Source organism: Exophiala aquamarina (assembly GCF_000709125.1).
Source record: "Exophiala aquamarina CBS 119918 chromosome Unknown aczIA-supercont1.2, whole genome shotgun sequence".
NCBI lineage: Eukaryota > Fungi > Ascomycota > Eurotiomycetes > Chaetothyriales > Herpotrichiellaceae > Exophiala > Exophiala aquamarina.
The window spans coordinates 4,113,504-4,137,717 of NW_013550586.1; the positions used below are offsets into that span (position 1 = coordinate 4,113,504).

Below are 24,214 nucleotides of genomic sequence, written 5' to 3' on the forward strand. Positions count from 1 at the left end.
AATGAATTCCCCTAATAAACGTGGTTAGTTTCTGGAACGCTGGCTTTGAATTCTAGAAAGACAGAGGGAAGGATCCATTGGTCGTCTCATTGGATGCCCGGGTCGCGTGGATGCAACCCTGAAGCAAGACGATCGGTCTTGCTGAGATGACAGTGAGCACTGCTCGCGTAGGAGCAGCATTACAGAGACTAAGGAGATGCACAACCCCCGTTCTGTAGTCTCCCTTGCCTTGATACGCGCGATGGTGGGCTGGTCGCACATCGGTGTCCTGTCCTCGTTGGTGATCGATGAGATGGGACACATGGAGAAAGAGGGATTTCGTCCTGTTCGTCCGGACAAGGCGGCAGGCAATCAAGCACCTGAATGTGGTGTGTTTCGTCCGCCTCGAATCTTTGATGAACAAGATTGGGCAGCATGTTCACCAAAACGCACTTTCATCGGTGAACACGGGATATGATGAGGCCGCTGATTGTCGTGAGATGCTAACAGCATAATAGCCGATGACAAACCCTTCAGTCCGTCGATTTTATGCTGAGAACAAACAGTCTCTGGGTGAGGCTTGTGTAAGAGTTGTGCACAACCACGTGATGTTAACGCATTTGACTGATTGGAAGTTCTTCGGATGGCTACCCTAATTCTTTCAGTTTTGTGGAACTACAGTAGTACTCCGTACTTCCGTACTCATGGCCAGAGTTTGTTTAATCCTATGTAGTTGTCCAGGACAAGTACAAGACAAGCAACGCCTTCTGAGTTCGTCTGCTAGGGTGGGTTAAGGTGACCTGGCAGTGTTTCTTGCTGAACGGTAGAAGTGGTAAAGGGTTCAGACTCACTCCTACAGACTCCTCGCCCATGACAAGATCCGACCAGCTGAAACTCAGGCAGCAGGGCAATGATCTCGGAATAGGTAGGAAAGTTTGAATCGGACCAAGACCTCCAGGGCCCACAGCTGTGCGGCCGAGATGCCAATGCTTAAGGCGGGAGTAACAATCGAAGCTGGACCCGGCACCCGGGCGCGAGTCCACGACTGGAATGAAGGAGCCACTGGACTTGAATATTAGCCATAGGAATTCCGTAATCAAGGCGCCTGACTAGGGTACATAGTCTCGCGGGCGAATTCCTACAGTACCAGTAAATTGCAAACTGCCCCCAACTAACTTAGGTCCGCTGCGCAGTGCTGTAGAAAGTGCACGGACTTGAGGATAGTTCGCGAGCTGAAGCTGTGCAGCCCAGCAGCCCAGCAGGTTCACGTGAAGGGTCCAGCCTACAAGCGCTGTGCTTGGCTCGGATGACTCGCAAGAAAAAAACTGGTTCTAGTGATTGAGGAGTGGCGTTTGCCGCAGCCTGGATTTGCCGCCCATGTGAACCAGGTTTGACGGATCGTTTTGAGTCACAATCCTGACTTTGTCTGGGGGAGAAGTCTGAATTTTCCTTAGAAGTGGGTTTTGGGCTCTGCCACACCTCCTCTCAGCGTCTTGCACTCGGCCGGAGCGCAAGAGGCCACCCTCTCTTCGCTCACGGCTTACCACGTACTCCGTACGGAGTACAGAGCCATATTGTTGGCCCCGGGGCCGTGAGTTTCTTGGGGGGCGAATCAGGCTGGTGATGATTCATAATTAGGCAGGGTGCTGACTGGCCCGGTTGGGATCCTACCCTGCACAACGACCTGCTGTGATTAGTTGTCGTGCCTCAGCGACGGCTTTGCTTCTTCGTGTTGGATCTCTTGTGTCTGTCCCATTTGTGATCTTGTTACACATGCTTTCCCACAGGAGATTCGGGTTCTACGGAAAGGAGAACGGAAGTGTAACAGACAATTTCGTAGTAGACAAGAGACATGGACAACACTGGAGAAGGTGCCCCGACATGATGCATGAGACAGCAGTGCGAGCGGCGCAAGGTTGCAGGCTTAAGTTAGGCACAGTGCAAGGCAATTACTATCAGTGCATATTTCACTGCTGGGGACGTGACTCTGACTGCGCCTAATTGTCTCAAGTAGGAGGAGTATTATTGCTCCTGTGTACTCATGGCAAATCTGGTCAACTAGAGTTCAAAGGCATATCTAATATTGAATAATGACTCCGTATCGTCTCCGTGGCTGGCAGATGTGGATGTGGATGCGAATGGGAGATGGTGGGTGTCGCGGCCTGCCTGGCCTTGAAGGCGTTGGCAATGGCAATGGCAATGGCCATACACAATTTGAGGGAAGGAGGGGCGCTCGGAGCCTGGCTGAGCAGGAGCAGTTGAGGACTTGAGACTGAGGAAGGAACCCTTGAGGTCTGGGTTGGGCGGCGAGGCCTGGGCGGGTTTGCACTTGCACTTGCCTTGGATTTGACTCATCCGGTAATGGGCGATGATCAGAGCGGCGCAGTGGCAATTCGCAGGGTGGGTGTGACTGGCAACTGCCTTCGCCCAGCCCTTGCCCTTTCGCCATATAGCACCCAGCGCCGCCGACCGTGGCTTCCCCATTCCCTTCTCTACCAACGAGCCACGATGAACCAAACCACGACATGCAGCACATGCTGCACTGTGTACGATCCGCCTGTGCTATAGATCAGCAGAGCACCGCATCTACACACAAGGAGCACTTTTGTCCCCTCGATTGCCCATCTGTAAGCATCTCAACACTCAAGAATCCTCGAGCCGCACCGTTCGCCACGATCACCACGATCGCACTCCATGGATGATTCAAACAGCATCATACTGACTCAAGTGATAATGTCTGCCTACAGACTCTGTTTTCATAGATCCTTCGCATTTGGCCAAATTCATCAATCAACAAGACGGTCTCGACCTTACTCCGAATCCGCCACCCTAATCAAGTCTCACATTCACACCATTGCACCCTGTATTCACCTCCAAAACTCCAGCCAGCATCATACAGTCCTTTCACTACCATTCACCGCGAACTCCTCTCACTCCGTAATTTCTAACGAGCCGCCGATAAGTGTTTGGGTGTCGTCCAGTACTCCCGGCACCTCACCTACCACACATCTCCACTCACTCACAGTCAGAATTCGATACCACAAGCCATTATGAGTTGTTGGTCAGTTCTCTACAAACTACAAGATCTGTCTGCCCGTCGAAGCCCACCGCCAGAGTCGCATGCTGTTTTGATCCATTCTATCTCGGACCACCTGAATCCGGACAAAGGACGTGTTTGTTGAGTCGTTGAAGGTTGACCAAGTCTTCTTCGATAATCAATACTCTAGCCTTGTTCCGTCAAGTTGCCTTGAATCAAGAAACAGCTATTTTTGCCCTCTGACTCGCGGTGGGTTTGACAAGACGTCTTGCCTATCTCAAGTCCCAGACCCCCTGGTACTTCTACTTTGTCCCTATCCTTTGAAAGGCAGCCATCTGCTACCTTAAATTACTACTTATTCCTCGGTTTCGAGGTTAGAAAGATCCTTGCTGCACAATGATGGGCAGCGAAACCGCCATTGATCCCCCCAACACAGGTCATAGACAAAAAATACCTGCTCATGTCTGTGACTGGCTTCAATCAAGCACTCGCTCGTACTATGGATCGGTGAAGCAACAGCCATGGCCTCAACCACAATACAAAGCCAAAATCGACCGAACTGACGTGGACCAACACAGTGTTGTATCCCCTGACGATTCCGTTAGCGTGACCGATTCCAATCATGAATCTTGCTCCTCAGATTCATCGACTCATACATATTCCACAAATGCTACCGACCTTAATGACCTTTTGGACGACGATGATCGAGATTTGGTACGGTCAAAAGACTGGGACAAGGGGCTCGCTCAAGGTCGCTTTCGGAGTGAAAGCTCGAAGGAAGAATACAACCGCAAGCTGCACGAACATCTGCCAAGACAACCAAAGGCCGGACACGTACAAGGTTCAACAGCAAAGAGCACTGTCTCTGTCAGCCGTTGCCCCCCACCTGTACCCCAGTCTCATCGTTCTGCATCCGTCGAGCGACCAGAGCGATGCTCGGACAGTCGAAGCCAATCTATTCCAAGGACTCAAATTTCCGAACCTCAGGTACACAAGTCGAACCGACGTAGGAGTTCTTGCTCGACCAAGGGCCAATCACCACCATGCAAGCTCACCCGCGATACTGAATGCACAGACCACTTCGTCACACTTCTGATTGTTTTTGCAACAAGACTCATCACAGCCTTCTGGCCATTATCAGCCTGCCCGCCTATGATGACGACTTGTTTCAACGGAGCAGGAGTTCTACCTTTGAAAGTGTTCATCCAAGAGACGCTGAAACGCTCGAGAGCGAGCTATTCGACCTTGCAGGTCGCGCTCTTTTACCTAGTGCTCCTCAAAGCCCGTCTGCCCGCTGGAGTTCTTGAACAAAACCGCAACTCTCATGGCGAGTCTCGGGAGAGAGAATGCCGTGCGCTGCAATGTGGCCGCCGAATGTTTCTCTCAGCTCTAATGCTTGCCTCCAAATATTTGCAAGATCGCAACTACTCAGCGCGTGCTTGGAGTAAGATATCAGGCCTTCGCAGCAATGAGATCAACGAGAACGAAAGAGATTATCTTTATCTCATCGACTACAGTCTTCACATTCCCAAAGAATCATTCGACAACTGGAGCAAAATTGTTATTGCTCTCAGTAAGCTATCGAGCAAAGTTCCACAATGCCGAGCGGACTTCCTGAGTCTAGATGCTGGTAGTTCAGGAAGTGGTCCGGGCAGTTCCTTGGCTGATATGGTTCCATCGCTTCATCTGGACGAGGCTCAAGATCAAACCCTGTTCTCGGACGACTGGTGGACCGATATCATCCAAAAACTTGATCCTCGAATGGTCAAGGACGAAACACACACACAAAGCTTTTTGAAGAACTTTGTGCCGGGTTATCGAGAGTTGTCTACTGACTCTGAGAAGTCATCAGACAATGCGGACGAGTCAGCCACCGAGTTGGATTCCTTGTCTTCGGTCCTGGATATCAATCTTTGTGAGTCTCTGAGATCGCGGACTACGGAAACATCAAAGCTCGAGACCCTCCAGACTCCTGTGCAGATGAGCCCTTTCCGCGCATCAGCGATGCCTAGGCAGCCTCAATTGAGAAACCTTCCTACTCCGCAGAGCACGCCACCAATTGCGGATGGCTACCACTCATCTACGCCTAGCAACAGGCCTTCTTTAAGATGTTCTGCTTCGGTGGATGCTCTCCGAAGTATGCGTCGGCAATGTATGATGAACGCAAACCTAGATCGATGCCCTCCACCCCGTTCACAGCCGTTCGTTTTACCTATGAGGTCTTGGACGCGTCCTGCAGAGACGACCCAAGACTATCCTAGTAGGTCGACGACACCCTCTGTGTCCTCCCCGGCATCAGTTGCATCTGATATGAGTTCCTGCACATCAAGATCACGGTCTTCATCCATATCCTCAACTTCTTCGTGGTCAACAGCCTCAACGCTTCCTCGAATTCGAGAAGCTGGTGCAGGCCAATTCAACTCACCGCTTGCACACATGTCAACGCTGTCCAGTAGGCCTGGCACTTTTCTCTCGAGGAACAAGTGTGATAGGTCTGCCACAAGTCTTCATGACGAAGGCTACGGCAGCAGTGAAGAGCCTCTGACAAAACTTTCGGACAGCAACTCGCCATCTGGCCTCGAAGCCAATGCTGTACGCGTTTTGTTGTCTCTGTCCTCGCAATTGGATACATCGAGTCAGAGTGTTACCCCTACACCTCAGAACTACGACGCTCCCAGCAAGGAGGCTCTTGGTCAATTACCAAGAGGCCATAAGCGAACTCTGTCCAGCTCGGAATGTGTTCAGAATTACGTACGCTATCTTCTCCGAGGGGATTCTGGCACTCGCCGTACACCCGAAGTGGTCGATGATTCAATGCGACCTTGTCCTGATGCCACACCAAGGCAGAGGCAAGAGGGCACCAAGTTCTGGGCCGCTCCTAGAATGGCGATGCCGAACATGAATGATAGTAAGCGGATGGCACTTCACTGTGCTTCTGCTCCAGATCTTGCATCACAATATGTCCGACAGCATGTCTCGATGACAGCGTCCTAGCATAGCCAGAAGGGTCCCGGGCTCATCTACATCATAACTTTCTGGCCATTAAGACGAACTCCTAATACACAGTGTCACTCACGATCTGAACCTCAGGGTAAATTTGATAATTATACTCAAATCCCCTGGCCACTCGGTGCAATCAACATCCGTTGTACCGGTGGTAGAAGTTCTCCCCATCTGTCTACAACACTAGCATATCATCTGTATAGTCTCACGAATTTAATTGTGTTTGTTATTTTTACGTCGACTTCCGTCACCAAGTGTAGTTGACTAATCCCTTCTGCACTTTCCAAAGAGTTCCGAAACGCACCGTAGTACAATGATGCTAATGTCTAGATTGGTCATGATACCAGCTTGATTTGATACATCCAGAGCAACGCCGATCCAACTAAGGCAGAAATGCTCCCTTCCCTGCTAACTAAGGTCACTGGGTAGGATGTATCAGACAGGCGACAGGCAGAAATGCCCACGCCCGAAAGGAGTCTCGATGCATGACTCATTGCAGTCTTTCACGGCTTGAGCAAAGCGGTAGCGCCAGAGGTGGGATGTGGACGACCCTACCGGAAGGCACTCCTGCTCTGCGATTGCCCAATCCATTCCGCACAGCGCGGTTAGTGTTTCGCAAAAATGAGCAGGGCGACTCTCTAATTACTCGTAGGTGTATACCGAGACCGTACTCGTAGTGTGGATGATTCCATCACCCCACTAGTCGGGACCGAGGTGCTGGAGTCCCCCTGCCCAACTAAGAACAGTAATTCCGTCACATATTCCGTCACTTCTCGGGCATGTCTGGCTTGGCAGAAGTTGGGGCGAGAGGCGCCAAGCTTGCGACCGATGTCGCTGATGATCAGATAAGATGACGGGCAACCCGCTCACCCAATCAGCTTGGTGTGCGTTGTCGAGGTGAGTTGGTCTGTGTCTGCGCCATTGGCATCGGCTCCATTTTGTGCTTTAGAGCTATTGTACTCCGTACGCGTCCGAGGAAGAAGAGGCGGGTGAGGAGGGGGCAGGAAGAATGGGCTTGCCTGATCCCCTCAGTACCGTGGCACCCACATGGTAATTATGTAACAGGTGCGTTAATGGGTCGTCAGGCCAGTCGCACGCTGTATTCGTAAGATGTAGGACTAGGACTTACAGTAATTAGGTGTCTCGAAAGCCCAGGGCGAGTGTATCATGGGGTATGGGAGACGAACAGGATCATGCGCCGCCGCCGCCGCCGCCCAGGGGAATAGCGTCCATGTCATGTGTGCACATCGGAAGTACTTCAACCTCGAGTTACTAGCCACCCCCGTCCCTGTGTACTTGCCATTCCAATTCTCTGTGCATTCACCTTCTATGACTTACCTACTTACCTACTTATCTAGTTAACAAGCTATCCTAACATTATAGTATTCCCAGTTGTGTGTCTTCACTTAGCCTCCGGCCGGACTGACCTCGGCATACTGAAGACGGTCTTCATCGATAGACAGACTCCTCTGCTCTAGCCTGCGTTTTGCATCGTGGAGCCTCCGCTGCTCTCTGGCCGAAGTACACCCCTCGCATCATCCTCGATCGATTGACCGGCTGAGCCGACGCGGACGCACGAAGACGAGGCTCCTGTGTCCTCAGCGTTCTTTATGTTGGCGTGGGCACCTTGGGCACCGAGATAGATGGGAATATTTGGCAAGAGACGAGACAACACAACGGGACAGTGGATCTAAAGAGGCTTGAGAAAGAATAAGATGTATCTGTCCAATACGTTCCTATCGGCTTTATCGCTGCCACTTCTCCTTCTGTCTCCGGCTGGTTGGGCAGCTCCGCTTGAGAACGATTTGGACCAGACAGCCTTGGGACAACCACCGCAGCTCCACGTCCAGACGGAGGCAGTGCTCGACCGCCCGTCAACTGTGGAGAAGCCTTCTCCCTTCTCCCACCTCATTCTTCCCACCCACCTGCGCCCTACCCGCTACGAGTCGACAGTCCTGGGAAGACGCCTCCTCGCTCTGTCGAAAACAGGAGTCTTGACCACCGTGTTCCCCGAGAACGTCACCTCGGAACGAATCCCTTCAGATGTGGCACAAACCCCCATCGGTCTACCAGAGTACATCGCCTCATGTGAGGAGCCGAGCGGCAATCCAACAGTGCTGTCTTTGACGATTTCCACCTCGACGCTGAACGCTAAAGCCGGTTCCAACGTCTCGCTGTCACTATCATGGTGGGATGAGTATGTTCATTTGACGCACCACCAGCCCTGGTCTGCGGCCAATCTGCCACGCCTAAGTCTTGTCGGCTACCTGGAAGAGATCTCGCAACAGGAGGCCAAGAAGAAGGACATCCCGAGCTGCTTCACCCGGCTCCATGGCGACAGTGTCATGTGGCTGCCGGGAAAGAAATGGGCTGCGCATGAAGGCCTGTGGACCAGAATCGTCGTCAAAGAGGTATATTGGATTGGTGGCTTCGGTGATAGAAACTATATCGGATGGTTCGATCCCGATGAATGGCATGCTGTCACCACTGAGGAGTGGCAGAGTGTGAAGCTGCCTGGTGAGAAATGATCAAGGCGAACAAATATCGGGCTTTGGTGTCCATCATGATGAGATTGACTATTCCTTCTATTTGGTTGTCAATGTGAGGCATTATTTTATGGCTCATTGGTTGGATACGAATGATTGGGTCGCGGTGACTTGATACCCAGGGATGTGATACATACCTGAAGATTGAGTAGATCACGAGGATGGTCGTAGAAAGAAGATTTGGTTGTTCGTGAAATAGCAATCTCGAAAATATAGTCTTAGGTCGCACGCTGCACAGTCTATTTCGCCATGTTTCTTCAACATTTCCGTAAGCCTGCTCGCTCTTTCAGCCTCTCAGTTGTTAATTCGCTTTGGTTTGGTGCACATTAGAGTTTGTAACACAGTATGGTCATTGAGTGTTGAATCAACTCGTCAATGTTCCGCCCTGAGATGTAGTCGCAGTACAAGGTCAGCGAAATTTATTGTCGAAAGTTGAAGAAGCCACCGATTTGGCTGGATCAAGGTTGAAAGACACTCCAGGTCCGGCGAGAAAGGCGAATAAGCTTGCTAGAGAGTCATGCCCACGAACGAACAAACCTTAGCCAATGTGTGAAAGGCTGAGTGCCTTGACAAGTAAGCCTGATGCACGACCAAGTTCTCCGCCCTCCTTTTTGGCGGCGTCTATGCCGGCTGTAATGACTGCTTCAAAATGCTTGGAGAAGACCTCCATCCTGTCTTCTCGGTCTTCAAGCATTTGATTGTCAGCCTCAGTTTGAGGCCCGAACAGATTGAGATAGGCATATGCACTTGATTTAGTAGGAATTGCGATTGCCCTCACCTGCCACAAGGGAAAGTCAATTGCAAGGACGTTGGAATTTGAGCTGATATCTTTATCAGAGACAAGTCCCGTCCGGAGAAATTCAGCAAGGACAACCATAATTCGTGTGGTTGACTTGATATCACCTCCAAAGGATGCTTTGTTTGCTGACCATTTGCTTGAGTCTGTAGATCTCCAACCAAGGACTGTAGTAAAGCACTCCAATGTTTGATACCAGCCACCTGGGCTGGACACCAACTCGTCTCCTGCGATTCCGATCAAGTAGGATAAGAACTCTACTGCTGAAAGTCGAATATCCTTAGATAGATGGGTCATACCAGCCCGCATATAAGGCAAGATCTTGACAACATGATCCTTCACATCCTCTTCTGGCAGGACTCGGAAGAGTTTCAGTAGCTGGTTTCGAACGCCATTAGAACCATCGAGGATGAGTGGACACACGGCAGTGAGTAATGAGCTTGCAGTCGTCGGAAGGGAGGCTCCTTCTGGAGTTGAGGTCACGTAAGTCGTCAAATATGCTAGCGCATCTCGTCGCTGAGGATCCGATCGAGAAGTTAACAGCGAGACCTGGTGGAGAAACTTGGCTGACTCAGACGGAGCGTGGATATCAAGCTGTTGGTTCAAGACAATTGCTGTGGCAGGTGTCAGAATCGCAAAAGAACAATGATCACAACACCAGCAGCTAACCTTTGGAACGAAAACTTGTGTCTGTCGTATTGGCTGCCTTTGGCCTGGCCTTTCCAACTTTCAATTTTGGTTTCTAAAAGGAAAGATAGGTCAGTCAAGGTTGTAGTCAGTTTAGTCTTGCTGCGCAACACCGCTATGACTAACCTGAAAGTCTTTCTTCTTCTCCCTCTTTTTCTTTGCACTGGATCCCATCCTGAAATCTGTATGGTTGAAGTTTTTCTAACGAGATGGGTGGCGGTATAAGATGTGAATCGGTGGTGGAACTTGAAACGCAGCCACCCGCGGATATGTATATGTGGAAGGCGCGCGTAAGAAGCTTGGTCTGCACAAGCCTGAATGTCGCGTTCAGCGGAACGATGCGCGTGGTGGGCTATAAGAAACCATCTCTAAATCCCAGCTTCGAGGCTGTTACACATAGTAAATTTCTTTTGGACTCCACGGAGAAGCCCTTCAAACGACAAGCCACGGAACGGGCCGCACGGTATATGACCCTGCTAATATTTTGAGTCTTGTGTCACCGAAATCCGAAAATTGCGTAAAGAGAGATTTCATGCTCGTAATAGAAACTCCTGGGTCGCAAAGCCTTGTCCCCTCCTATGCTCGACATTCCGAAAGTCAGATTGCCCTGTCGATCTCCGTTAGCTAGGACCCCTTTGAGGCTATCTTAACGTCTTGGAGGGCTCCTCCACAAGCGCCCCAACCGCCTGCGGCTCGACGCGTCCTGCGCGAATTTTGCGCGGCTTCTAGAAGCTCTCCCTACGAGTGCTCTCATCCCACTCACAGGGACTCCCGAGGTAGTATGATGCACGTGGAGAAGATTTGACTTGAAAATCCTCAGACACTTCTTCCGTGGGGATGGCGCAGGCCGAGCGGGTTTGTGTGCCCGCCATCATGCAACTGAGCCATGTTTACTAATAAGCAATTTGATTTGGCGCAGGAAAGCCTCAATGGCCCTTCTATCGATGCGATGCTACGAGGCCTGACAGATCGCCCAAATGTCCAAGCTACGTTGATCTTATCGAAGACAGACGGATCCATTATTCGAGCTGCAGGTGTCATTGTCAGTGACCAACAACTGTCTTCGGGCGCAGGCTCACAGTACCAATGGTCGAGGTCACGACAAGACGAGCAAGAGACGAGCAAAGTCAAGGAGCAAGAGCAAAGTGACGGTGATCAACAGGAAGATGATCCAGCACGAGGAAAACAACAGCCCGTCGAATTATTGGCAGCGTCTGTTTTCCAGTTTGTGAACAATGCAGCCTCGCTGGGATTGACTCTCGGAAGCATATCTCGGGACTCCGGAATCTCTGGTACACTCTCCTACAAGGATTCATCTACTTCAAATCAGGAAGCCTCCGCTGAGGAAGACCACGCGAGAACGAAAGACGACGAAGTACAACTGCTCAGACTTCGGACCAGGTACCAAGAGATCATCGTGTTCCCCGACCCCAACTATATATGTTGTGTGGTACAGAAAGTAGGCAAGGCCGGAAGCAATCCAGATAGGAGATGACAGAATTACGCCTCATGTTGAGGTCTGTCGGCCTTAATAGGCAGGCAGGAAGATTGGCGATGAGCTCAAGGCTTCAACGATTTGGATTGTGTAATTTGGGCACGCAATGCGATTGCCGGGCTACAACGAGGGAATTTTGAGATGACTGTTCAGCACAATCAAGATAAGAGGCCGAATTGTGCCGCCCTGATAGGCGATGCACAGATATCTGAGAGCACAAGACCAATTTGAAACTCCCTGACCACGTTGAGTGGACGATGGGTGCCAGCGCAATCTAGAGTCCTGGAGACGTTGAACTAATTGATTTGCATGCCCCGGATTCTTTATCAGCCTACGCCATTAGAAACGACCCTGTTATCGCGGGGTCAAGGCACTTATCAAATCCCAGGGGACTCGGTATGCAACAGACAGAAATGCTATCTCTCAAGTGACCAACTAAAACAGGCTTGCTTGTGGTTGAAATCTTCAATGCCCGGTGATCTCCACCGCCTTATCAGAGCTGCTCGCTCTGAGGCTTGTATAAGAGTGTACTGGAGCAGCTGCACCCTATTCTCCTCTACTGCTCTTTTGAACCGTTTGTTAGGCTGAATCTCCAAACCCTGCGACAAAAAAAAACACTGAAATTACAAGAGAAACGAATGTTGACACGGCATTACAGGTCCTTAATCTGGATCGCTCAAGCCGATACCAGTCTTTCGAACCACACAACTGTGGTTTCGAACAAGGCGTCTTGCACAACTCCAATCGGGTCGATAACAAGTCTCGCCTTGAAATAGGAAAACGCCATGATCAGGATTATCGCTATCAACACTACACGCTACATGTTGTACAACATCACCCACAATCCATGGCAAACACGGTGACATGGCGAAAGACCGCCCATCCGAGAGACCTACTGTACGTACGAGGTACACCACACATCAATTACGAAGCTGCCCATCCCACCCCTCGGCATCGCCCTTCGAACATGCTCCATTGCACCATCCTCCGTGAATCCAGAAACCAGCGCCTGCCACGAAGATGACAGGAGGCAGTCCCTTACATGGTCTCAATCTTGCGTTCGGGCAATAACGGGCTGCATATTCAGTTTATCTTGACGAAACTCCATTACTCACCAGGTTTGGGGGTGGTGCCAAACGAACAAAGGTTTCTTGTGGGGCTTGCTAAGTCTGAACTTGCCACTGCCGGTAAAGGATAAGCAGCAAGTTTGGTCCTTTGCAGGCATCGCCCTTAGCGTGGGGAACTTCTCCTGCACTACCATGCTCCGTGCACCTGAGGCTGCATTGCAACCTGTGATCCCCTTCGGCCGTCTCCTGATGCATTCACGGTCTCGCGTCTCGATGGTGTTGAATGCAATTTCGCCGTTTACCTTTGTTTTCAGAAAAAGCTTTTGCAAATGCACATTCAACAAACCGCCCAAATATCGCTGGGCCGTCAAACGGCAGTCGAAAAGCCTCTGTGGAGCACCAGGCTGACATCAAGAGATACCCACTGAGGAAAGACAGGAAAAACAGGAACAGTCCAGAACTTGCACCTGGACGAGTAGCTTTGCTGAGCCAGACCCAGGATCAGGACCAGCCGGGAAGAGCGACATGTGCTTAACTTGAATTCGAGGCGGGCGACGAGGCGTCACTAACATATGCAGCTAGCAACCCGACAGATGCGCCTAAACTATCTGACTTTGACTAGTCAGGGTGCATCCTTGTTCGGCTTCTGTCAATCTCTCCAGTGAGCGCCGCACATACGGCTTGGAAGGCCGAGCCACTGGTGAGTGGTAACCAAGATCAAGCAACACACGACATGCCCGCTGTCGAGCCTTCTTTGGTCAAAGGGCGACCTACTGGCCTTCTTTGCTTGAGGCTGGGACTTGCGTACGAGTGCCCTATTCTGGAAGGCCTCAGCGTTCCATTGGAATTTCCTTATGTGGCCATTGATGCATAATGAGACGAAAGACTCATTCCCCATTCCAACATCAGCCCGCAGACCTCCCCGCCAGTTACTTCATTCTGTTGACCAAAATTGGTCGCGTGCGTGGGAACGGGCAGGTGGATCTCTGCGGGCGGGAGGCACTTTACTAATCGGCCAGTGGCTAGCGATACGATGCAGCATCTCAACCTTTCCAAGCATTCGAATCGACACCACTGCTGATCCGCCTTGGATTCGTGCTGCAGATCCTGACTGTGCCCTTCGCACCCGTACCATCCGTGGTCCCAAGTCTTGGTTTGCCTTGGGCAGTAAAGGTTGCGCAGAGAATGGCCAAGTTGGAGGTTTGGCTACAACTAAGTCGAATTACGTCAGACACAAAGTTGAGATGGAAATTCAGCTGAAGCCTCTAGGTAGGACGACCAGATGTATTTGTGTTATTGAAGTTCATCTCGTATTGAAGTGGTAGGACTCTGATGTCGGAATAGCCATGCCGAACCCATGAAAGGATGACGATCGTGCCGACAACGAACACCTCCCATGTGGTAGTGATACTATTTCTCCGAATCAATCCCACCTCAATTTCATTGGTTTCGGGTGAATCGCGCGTCAATACGCAGGATGGGACATACGCAGCACTCCATGACTCGCCAAAACCAATAGAGCGACGGGTGATTTGGGAGCTTTGGCGGCCACATGCAACAACAAATAGGACGACTCCATCGATCCCCGCCGTGGTGCAGGCCATTCACTCTCCTGTAACCCCCTTCCATACGGATGGATATCGAAACCCTTAGAATTTGAGCCATGTCCGTCAGCCACTGTTCGTCACTCCCTAGACCGTTGATTTTGAAAGATCCCTCTTGCCGTGGATCGCAGGACCTAATCATGTTAACGCCAAGATGAACAAGAACATGTTCTTGCAACCATCGGAGCACAGTCAGGTCATGTCGGGCGTTGTGGATGCGATATAACGTGGGCATTTTACTCGCCACCACGGGGCCGTCGCAATCGGCGGGACAATGGAATGCGAGCCTCATTTCAAGCGGAGAATAACTACAGATCTTTGCTTGGCCTCCTATACATTCAATATACATTCAATGGGATGTTAAGTAGTATGAAGCCATTTTGGCGACCAAGTATGCTGTAGCGACTTGGACAATGTACAACTACTGAAGCTATGTTCAAATATTTAAATATGGGTATTGCGCCCTACGATACCAACTTGCGACTAACTTGTTAGAGTTCACACCCGGTGTGATCCACGCAGTGCTACGGGGACGGAGTAGTTTGCTGTAGTTAGTCCTGTACTCATAACTGACGGGAAAGCCCGGACCCGAAGGGCAGGAACAAATAAGGCAAAAAGAGAACAAATCCAGAGCATCGGTATTGAGTACCTGTACGAACGGATGTGCATCTCCAGTCCCATCCTACTGGCATTCTAACTAGAGTTTGCGCCGGGAATTTGGGATCATTGTTGCACGGATCTTGACCGAGGTTTACCACTGCTGTCGTAGGAGGGAGAATGTTCTGATCGACAAGAAGTGGTGGTTTGGTAGAAGAATGGCTCAGTCCAATTGACAAAAATTGGGATTGACAGGAGCGAGTTCGATCGACGATGTTGATTTGATTGACTGCCCGACCGATGAACATAGACTGGAAGATGAACAAGCTACGCATCACACCCCGCGCTAAGACATAGACCTTGATCGCTGACAGGTCGTCGCGGTGAGATTAATAGTAGCTAGTGGCTTACCTTCAGAAGGGATTGGATGGTCTCGAACGGCAGATCGTTGCGCTGTGGCTACCGGCATTAATTGCAGAAAAGATGGATGGATGGAGCTCAGGATTGACCTGACTGGGAAGGGGTTCCGATGTTTGGTGGGACCTTATTGCCATGTCTGATGTTGGATCGTCCGTCGATAGTTAATTGAAGAGGATGGTACCGAGACCCGAGCGGCAGGGAGGGCAAAGTTAGTAGGTACAATGAAATAACGTGCGAGAACCCATGTGAACCGTGAAGAACAGCACATGCTTCTGACTGCAAGGACGTACGAGTACATTCAGAGCCACGCCTAAGGAAAAAATAGGTGGAGAGGGCCGAGGGCCCGCCAGTGCCACAGTGGTGCCCGCTAGGTAGGTAGAGGTGATGGAGAGTTGGGCATGAGAGAGACCGAAATCGACATAGACAGGTCGACACCATCTCAAATTGGCACGTCTGTGGCTCTGGAGTCTGGAGTCTGGACTCTGCAATGTGAACAGAGAGAAGGCCGATCCAAGGCACCAAGGCTAGCGTTTCAACAGCTCCAGTCGCGTGCCGTCAGCAACATGTGGTAGTGTGGGAGTGCTCGAAATGCTTGAGCAAATAGGTACGAAGTACTCGTAGTGTGATGCTCTCCTGTCAGTGGCTAACAGTGGCCATCTGCATCTGCATCTGCATATTCAAATCCCAGGCTGGGGCATGTCAGCCCAGCCTGCTCATTCGTTGACCTTCCGCAGGGAGGCTTGCATGCTTAGTGCCAGTTCGGAAAACAGGGTCCCTGACTCCCACACGAGTAGTCCGGAGCCGGCGCATCCATTCCCTTTAGGAACCATTTATTATTGCAGCCATGGACGGAGTACATGGAGCGGGAGCGGCGGTCCTTTGTTCTCCCAGATGGTTAGAATTGTAGCTAATTAGAGGCACACGCAAGGTTAGCAGGAGTATCTTATGCTGGATACGGAGTGCTTCCAGGCTGGGTGGAGATCTGGTCGGAAGCTATGATGTGTTTCTGGAGGCCTTTTCGAGTGCGTGCCCGAAGCCCCAGCATGTTGGATGCCGAAGTCAAGTCATCTTAGCGGCCGTCCGGCTCGGATGCGACTCATTCTTCAGGCGTCAAAGCCTCAAGTATAGCCCGAAACTGCCCGAGGGGAGATTCACCGTACTCGTAAGCCTGAGAGCGGTACTTGAATGCGTGTATTCCCTACGTTCGGAGCAATATTAATGCGGTGATGGTTTGACTTTGGAGGCAAGTGAGCAGCGGGCACTGGCGCCCAGATCTCGGAAGGTGCGACACACCTTCAGTGCTGCTTCTCGCACTCGCAGAGTCGCAGCTGATAAAAAGATAGGATCAACGTTGCAGTACGTGGGATCATTGTTGTGCACTGCATGTGGCGACTGTCAGTGTGGAAAGTCCCACAGCAACAAACAATCACAGTAGCCTCATATGCAAAGGAGGTATTTCGGAATGAAGTTGGAATGAGGTGTGTACTCATACGAGTTGGTACCCACCATCCCAAATTCCAAGTCCCAAATGCCGGGTTGTCCGGTTTGGGTGAAGGCGAGAGGCGAGCGACCGAATACCCTCATCACGGGGTAACTAGAGCGTAGCACCTCCCTAAGTACCCGTAAGCAGCCTAATAGGGACATTGAACCGGTACTAGTTCAGGTGGTTCACCTACGAGGATTATTATTGAATCTGTTTTGACAGTGGAGTCCAACGATGGCAAGGACACGCGCAAAGTGGATTGACCGCTCATGCAAAGAATGAATTTAGGGATCCAGAAACTAGGATTGGGATCCCAGCAGCCATGGAATTGTACCGAGCACACTTACAAGGCCTCAGTCCTCCATCCTCGGTAGAAGTATGTACATACGGGTACTGTGACTTTAAGGAGAGGGAAGCCATGCACTCATCCGCCTCATCTTGAAGAGCGGGAAGGCTGTGAGAACATGCCACTCGCTGTGTATGTTTCATCGATACACCTGGACTCTTCTTGTTCAGGTTTACAGCGACTACCGATATACTCCGTACCTGGTCAGGAAGCGGGTTCCAACACTCAAGCCCTTTTGCTGGGCAACGTCGAGGCAACCGTTGGCAAGTTACAGTCATGTCGAGCACCGGAAATACCCAACCCCGGACACGTTCTGGAATAGTCATTGCGGTACGGAGTACGGGCGGTCTCCATTTATATTTCCGAGAGCAGTAACGACTACACGTGTGTAATGGTGACAAGTAATGGGTCGGAGATGTGTTGGGCGTGCTTCCTCCCGGGCCAGCATCAACTCGTTCGCATTCGGTTAACGGACTCAGTCACAACTGAATAAGAGTGAGTGTCCATGGACATGAGGACGAGCAGGCACTCCATCGGCGAAAATCAATGTGTCTCCCACGCTTTGACCTGGTCGGCTATGATGAACACTCCCACGCTAACTGCTGTTTGACTCTGACACCCCAGTCGTAGAGTCGCGGACCAAGTGCATGGCACTGCAGTCTGCCGCTTAGGCCTGCCCTGGTCCCGGTACGGAGAGGACCAGTGCCCTTGGACTGAAAGTATCTCTAGATAGTTAGCCTTGTACCGAGGACTCGTTCCTCAGACGCCACCAATCAGCTCACCAGTGATTCTGTGAGTCGGAGGACGAGTATTCTCGACCAGCCTTCGAGTTCTGGAGAGACAACGCAAGTCAAACTTACGAGTACGAGTACAGATCGGCCAGTGCGCCAGTGCGTTGTCCCAACTGGAACCATGCAGTCCGGAGTACCTTGATTCCATTTCCCGCCGACGTCAATTACCGCATTAGACCGTGGTTTAAAAGGCTCAGCCGACGAAAATGGCCGAGTATCAAACCTTGGTCGTGCCCTTGTTCATCCCAATGACATCCATTTCGGTGAGCTGCAAGTTTAATCAAGCTGGCCTCGAAGCGAGTCATCGTTCAAATGGCACTGGCACTGGCAATGGCCATGGCCTTCAAGTCCCGAACCTGTCTAGGTACCTCGCTCGTCCTGCGTGCTCGTAGTCAGCTCAACGACTCATCCCTACTGCTCTGCCCATCCTCCCGGAGCAATGCCGATCAGAAAGTGGTTTAAGATTTCCGAGTACCTACCTACTGCATACATTCTCATCATTGTTTTACCATTATTTCTTTGCAGCGTTGCAGTGAGGTCACGGCACTGTGAGCGATATAGAGAGCACCGAAGGAACATCTACCGATTTTCGCGACCACCCTTTTGCGATATTTTGAATTGCTTACCCGTGACGGCGACTACCACCCAAAAAAGATCTGCCTCATGTTACCTGCATCACGCAACCGAGAGGTCCTGCCAGCAAATGTCGGGGGGCGACCCTCAAAATGGGTTCCAACGGCGAGGTGGGCAGTAGCGATCAGCCGATAAATCACCCCCCAAAGAACCACGTTCAAGTTGACACAGTACGCAGTGCTCTGCGCTAAGAACTGTAATCGGCAACCGATGCACACTGACTTGACTCGATCTCAGACTCAGGGTGCTAGGTAGCCTTCTGCTTCGAGCGACTTTCTGACTACGAGCTAGTTACAACTCTGCTGCTTCTCGGGATCCCTCGTTTCGCTAGACTGTCGAGGTCAAAGAGTTGTCCCCATTGGCAATTGGCCGTTAGTGGTTGAACCCCGTTCGTGCCTGCAACTCTAAACATGTCCCGCACGCCGCCCAGACTGCCAGGCTTGCCCGTAGCCCCTCCAAGTGCCTCTAAGAGCCTCTCACTGCCTCCATGGCCTAACAGTGCCTCCTCCTCCCCCCTCGGCATCCACCACCATCACCAAGACCACCTCAACCCACCCTGCGTCAATCGTTTCTCACCCATGTCCATGCTTGACCCTGACCCACGATCGCTTGGTTTAGACCCTCCACTAACCCGGCGCTCCATTATGCAGCAAATTCGCCCTAATTAGACTCCGGCCCACCCATTCAGCCATTAGCCCACCCCTACCTGCGCCATGACCGAGGGGCCCCCCGGTGCCCCCCCCAATGCTCACCAAATTGTCCCATCATAGGCTGCGTCCCTCTTCCTGCTGTCGTCAACCCTCCCACCTTTTCGCTGCGCCAAAATCCATTCTCGCCGTGCAGAGCGTGCGAGTGTGCCCTTTTCCCCTTCGAATTCGACTCGGCTCGAACTCGTCTCATGCATCTGGCGCATGCAACGGGTGATGACATTTTGTATTTTCTATTCAATCCCAATCCAAGTACACGCCTAAGCCTCTATTTGCATCTCGCTCATCGACCACCTCCCACTTCCTTCTGGTGGCTTTTTGTGCTCTGCTGATGAAACCAATCTGTGACTGCATCTCAGCCTGCTGCACGCGACTCTGCACGACCACGACCCCCCGGTGATGTTGGGTGCAGATTACAGTGAACGTGGGGGACTTGCAGCTTCACGCGCAACTTCCACTGTCCACTCCCCGGCCGACCATTTCCCATCCCATTCCCCTGCAACACACGGCCAACCCTCGACCAGTCTCGATGACACTGATTCTTCTACCTGGTCCAGCTTGGGGCAGTTGACTGCAAATACTTCCACCACCAATCTCTCTCCCACCAACCTCTGTCACATTGCCACCTCCAACACCAAGTTCAAGAACAACGACCTCCAAAGTTCCAACCTGGATCTCTCCACCCCCGACTCACTGGCTCGAGATGAGTTGTTGCGGAACTCTGCCTTTGCCGATTGGGACGACAACGATACTGCTTCCACAGCCCTCGACAATCCAGATGAGCTGCAAAAACAAGACCCTCTGGGTACCCAGATATGGAAGCTCTACAGCCGCACAAAGTCTCGGTTACCCAACCAGGAGCGTATGGAGAATCTGACTTGGAGGATGATGGCTATGAACCTTCGTCGTCGAGAGCAGCAAATGCAAGCACAGGCAGCGTATGAGCAGAAATCCCAACCCGGCAGCGACGTACCTCAAGCCGGTGCTGACTACCTTCCTAGTGCGAAGCAGACCAAAATAAAGAGCCCTCCTCCGGTTTCCGCTCCCAGTGGAATCGCCCAGCAGCTGCGCAGATCTGTTGACCAGCCAGTTGAACTCGAGCTGACTTCTGAATCAATGAACCTCGACGACTTCATTGTCCCGAGCTCTATTGCTTCACCTGCTGGCTTAACCTCTCCTGCTCCAACCGAGGGCCTGCTCCAGAGCAAACCCTCTCAATCCCCCGCCAATATTCGAATCACTCCCCGTAACAAGCCCCCAGTCCAGATTCCTATGAACCTACCACCCTCCTCGATGCCCCAACCATCCATCGCCTTGAATAGATCGTCAGAGTTCGATTACGTGCGGAGAAGGGTGAGAAAGACCAGCATTGACGAGAGACGAGGCGTGAGTTTTGGCTGTCGTCCTGTTTCCATATACATGCTAATGCTTTGTGATAGAACCGCAAGCGACCTGCTGAATTCTCCCCTCAAGTGCCTCCCATTGTTGTACCACACGGTGCCACAGGTGCCGAAGTCGACACTGGACTGCCAGATTATACCCTTGACCAACCCACACCTTCAACATTCTCCAATCCACACAATTTCCAAGGTCAAATGTCTCTCCATCTGGACTCCTTCCATCTAAACGACGATCCGATTCTAACGTCCGCCGGCCCATACCAACAGAACTTTTCCTTCTCTCCTGTTGCCTCACCTATGGTCACAAATGGCCCTTTCTCGAACATATATACACAATCCTCGATTCCCTCGTCCTTGACCTCGGCAGATTTCTACTCTCCACCTCAATCTGGATTTCAATCTACCGTCTCAACTCCTCAACCCGGTCATGAAGGCGATACGCCGCAATTTTACTTCGACCACAATACCGGACACACACGACCAATGCCGTTTTATCCAGCGCATAGAACGCAGCAAGTCATGACCCCTGTGGCCTCCCAATTTGCGTTTGGCTCAAACAACGAATCAATCTATACGGCCATGAATGGCGTAGGCTCAGCACCGACTATGAATGGCTTTCCAATGCAACAGCACGTCGATCCATCTCGGGTTCTGATTCCTGATTACTCGCGTCGTGCTTCTCCGGGAGTATCAATGGGTGGTAACGATAATTTGTTTCACTTTGGAGCAGACTCGGACAATGAAGATGACGAGCCAACCTTCGGTGATCGTAGCATGGTACTACAATCCGATTATGGCCAAATCGGCGACCCTACTTTAGACCTGAATTCTGGCCTTCAATGGGATCCCAACGTAACAGAGTTCGGCAGTTTGCAACGATACAGCGGTTCAGGTAAGCAAGTGCGCATCGGAGGCACAGAGATGGTCAATTCTCCTCCAGACTGGGGATCCTCAATGCTGAGTCGTACGCACGGCTCTGCAGCTTCAATCAGCGACATTCGAAATCGGGACCAAGACTTGCGGCGGCAAAAGATTCCTCGAACGACATCGACTCCTGTTCTATCTGCCCATCACATGCAGTCCACTGAAAGCTCACCAGGAGAGTCGGGATTCAGCAGCCGACAGCCTTCCAGGCCAAACAGCCCAGGTCCGAAGAATACTGATTCGAATGGTGTCCCAACAACGTGTACCAATTGCTTCACTCAAACTACACCATTGTGGAGGCGCAATCCAGAAGGACATCCTCTTTGCAATGCTTGTGGGTTGTTCTTGAAGCTGCACGGTGTCGTTCGGCCCTTGTCACTGAAAACCGACGTGATCAAAAAGCGAAACCGTGGTAGTGGTGCGACAATGCCAATTGGCTCAGCTGCAACAAGAGCATCCAAGAAAGTAACCCGAAAGAATTCAGTCCAGCAGACCCCAGCAACCACTCCTACCTCGGGTCATGCTGCCAGTGAGCATAATTCAGCTTCTCCCGCTTCTGCTCAAGGATCTGCCAACTCGGGCTCCGTTGTCACCACTCCCACTAGTTATCCTCCTGGCACAATTGGCGGTAAACCCGGAGTTGTTCCGATTGCGGCCGCACCACCTAAACCGGTGGTACAACCCGGCCCAAGTTTGACTCGGCCAGTGCAAGTTACACCAAAACGCCAGAGGCGACAATCTCGTGCTTCCACAAGCACACTACCTGTGACCAATGGTGCTCAAGTCGCCAACAACGAAGCTGAGATGCACGATGTTGCGGCGACGAAGCCAGTGCAAGCCCCTGTAACCAGAGCCAAAGCAGCTAGCTCTGCTGGTGTTACTGCGGGTGCAACCACAATGGCATCTGTGATGCAAGGAGGGTTACTGACTCCAGGCATGCAGGCTATGCCTGGTAATCCTCATGGAAATAGTCAGGAATGGGAATGGTTGACCATGAGCTTGTGAACCCAGACGAGCCATGGGAAAAGCTTGACACGAGAAAGATTTTGATTCGGACCTGTATCAGCCGAAGGTCGCGCCGCACCACTACCACTCGCTCTTGCGCTGCACATAGACATTTTTCAATATTTCAGCTGGTTCAGCCCTCTCTCGGCTTCAGATGCTATGATTTGATGAGAAAGAACATACGACTTTCTAATTCTACCGCGTTTGCCATTCCTTATCATGAAGGATTTAGAGCGCAAAGACGGATGTGTGGATGACATGGTGTGTGGAACAGTGGAAGATATCTCTTTCATATTCTGGATGAGGAGGATTATTATGTTGGAAAGATGTTCAGTCACCAGAGTTTTGTGATTTGATGAAATATGATACAATCGCGTCTGTCTCGTTGTGGCCTGAAGAGATCATGCCAATCGAGCAGAAGTGCGCACCTTGCTTTTTGTTTTTTGTTTGTTGATGCTTACTGCTTTTTGGACAGGCAATGGGACAGCTCGGCCAGAAGTGTCCAGAATTTAATGAATAGATGGGATATTGGATATCAATGCCGTGGGCCCCGTTGAATGATGTAATTAGACTTGTCGGTGTCTTGGGCAACACGGAAGTAGATTATGTTTGGCATTCTTGGGCGAGAGCTGTCTTCGATGGGCTTCCCTTGTCACCGACATGCCATCCATATGATTGATCCGTGAAGAGTTTCAGTACAAAGGGAGCAATGCGGATGAGTACCTAACAGATAATATGACAATTTCATTCCTTGCTCGTCATAGAGAATCTCATGTTTCCTTGTAACATCAGGCATTCTGGTTTTCAATTCCGCTGGATCCGCAGACTGACACATTCAGAACGCACCGATTTCACCCCCCGGGATCTACTCGTAAGGTTCTACGTGAAGCAGAACAAACATTGTATCAAATGCGACAACACCAATACCGAAGACACGTGCACCGAATCGATGGAGCCAGCACCACACATAGCAATGAGTCCACTACTTGTATGTACATATCTAGGGAGGTTTGCGGGGTCCCCACAACATCACCGTTTGCAGGTACAGATAGATGTACTCGCAACTAAGTACTCTTGGCTGTCTGCACGAGGATAGATGATAGTTGTTGGAGCGACTATCCACGGCTTGGCGCCAGTGAGGAGCCCTCTCTTTCGGGTATAGTTCGGGTCTGGGCGGTTCATCAGATAAGATGGCGGCCTGACAGGCAACCGTAGTCTCCATCTACAGTAGTATGTATGTAGGTCCTTTCCAACATCACTAGAAAGGCCGTCGTCGTCGTCTATTCTTGATAACTCCGTCGTGCGTGATCTATTCAGCTTAGAAAGTTGCGCTTCCCATCCAGAATAGAACCCTTCGGCCAGGACTGGCGGTGGTGTTCAGTGGAAAGGCTTTGCGATCTCCCTGTTGCCGCGTCCCAACTATTGGAATCTGGGCGCTTGGTGACTAATTAGGTACCTAACTAAAGTCACGGGAGACTCGCCAGAATCACCCCCTTTTGTTGACATTCACTCCCAATTCGATCAGCCATCAGCCATCGCAAAGGCTCACGTATCGAGCACCGCTGGGTTCACCTTGCCTTATAGTCATTTGCTCTCCCGCAGAGGTTACGTTTTACAGCATTGTTTTCACTGCCACTGGTTTTCCCTACGGCTTCACATCTCTGACCCATCCTTCCACATTCCGATTTTGTTCC

At 51.2% G+C, this 24,214-nt stretch overlaps 5 protein-coding genes across 5 annotated transcripts; 4 read left to right on the top strand and 1 right to left on the bottom strand.

The window, feature by feature from the left end:
• Nucleotides 1-4,171: 4,171 nt before the first annotated feature.
• A1O9_03300 (uncharacterized protein) lies at nucleotides 4,172-6,010 on the top strand (the record flags this gene model as incomplete). The annotated part of the gene is made up of 1 exon (XM_013408866.1): nucleotides 4,172-6,010. The coding sequence occupies one exon, from the start codon at nucleotides 4,172-4,174 to the stop codon at nucleotides 6,008-6,010; it is 1,839 nt and encodes a 612-aa protein (XP_013264320.1).
• Nucleotides 6,011-7,734: 1,724 nt separating this feature from the next.
• On the top strand, nucleotides 7,735-8,547 carry A1O9_03301 (uncharacterized protein; the record flags this gene model as incomplete). Its single annotated transcript, XM_013408867.1, has 1 exon — nucleotides 7,735-8,547. The coding sequence occupies one exon, from the start codon at nucleotides 7,735-7,737 to the stop codon at nucleotides 8,545-8,547; it is 813 nt and encodes a 270-aa protein (XP_013264321.1).
• A 556-nt stretch (nucleotides 8,548-9,103) lies between these two features.
• On the bottom strand, nucleotides 9,104-10,222 carry A1O9_03302 (uncharacterized protein; the record flags this gene model as incomplete). Its single annotated transcript, XM_013408868.1, has 3 exons — nucleotides 9,104-9,975; nucleotides 10,031-10,103; nucleotides 10,175-10,222. 3 exons carry the CDS (start codon nucleotides 10,220-10,222, stop codon nucleotides 9,104-9,106), a joined length of 993 nt encoding a protein of 330 aa, XP_013264322.1.
• Nucleotides 10,223-10,934: 712 nt separating this feature from the next.
• A1O9_03303 (uncharacterized protein) lies at nucleotides 10,935-11,543 on the top strand (the record flags this gene model as incomplete). The annotated part of the gene is made up of 1 exon (XM_013408869.1): nucleotides 10,935-11,543. One exon carries the CDS (start codon nucleotides 10,935-10,937, stop codon nucleotides 11,541-11,543), a length of 609 nt encoding a protein of 202 aa, XP_013264323.1.
• An 8,047-nt stretch (nucleotides 11,544-19,590) lies between these two features.
• On the top strand, nucleotides 19,591-22,520 carry A1O9_03304 (uncharacterized protein; the record flags this gene model as incomplete). The annotated part of the gene is made up of 3 exons (XM_013408870.1): nucleotides 19,591-20,129; nucleotides 20,193-20,577; nucleotides 20,631-22,520. The coding sequence occupies 3 exons, from the start codon at nucleotides 19,591-19,593 to the stop codon at nucleotides 22,518-22,520; spliced, it is 2,814 nt and encodes a 937-aa protein (XP_013264324.1).
• Nucleotides 22,521-24,214: the final 1,694 nt, after the last annotated feature.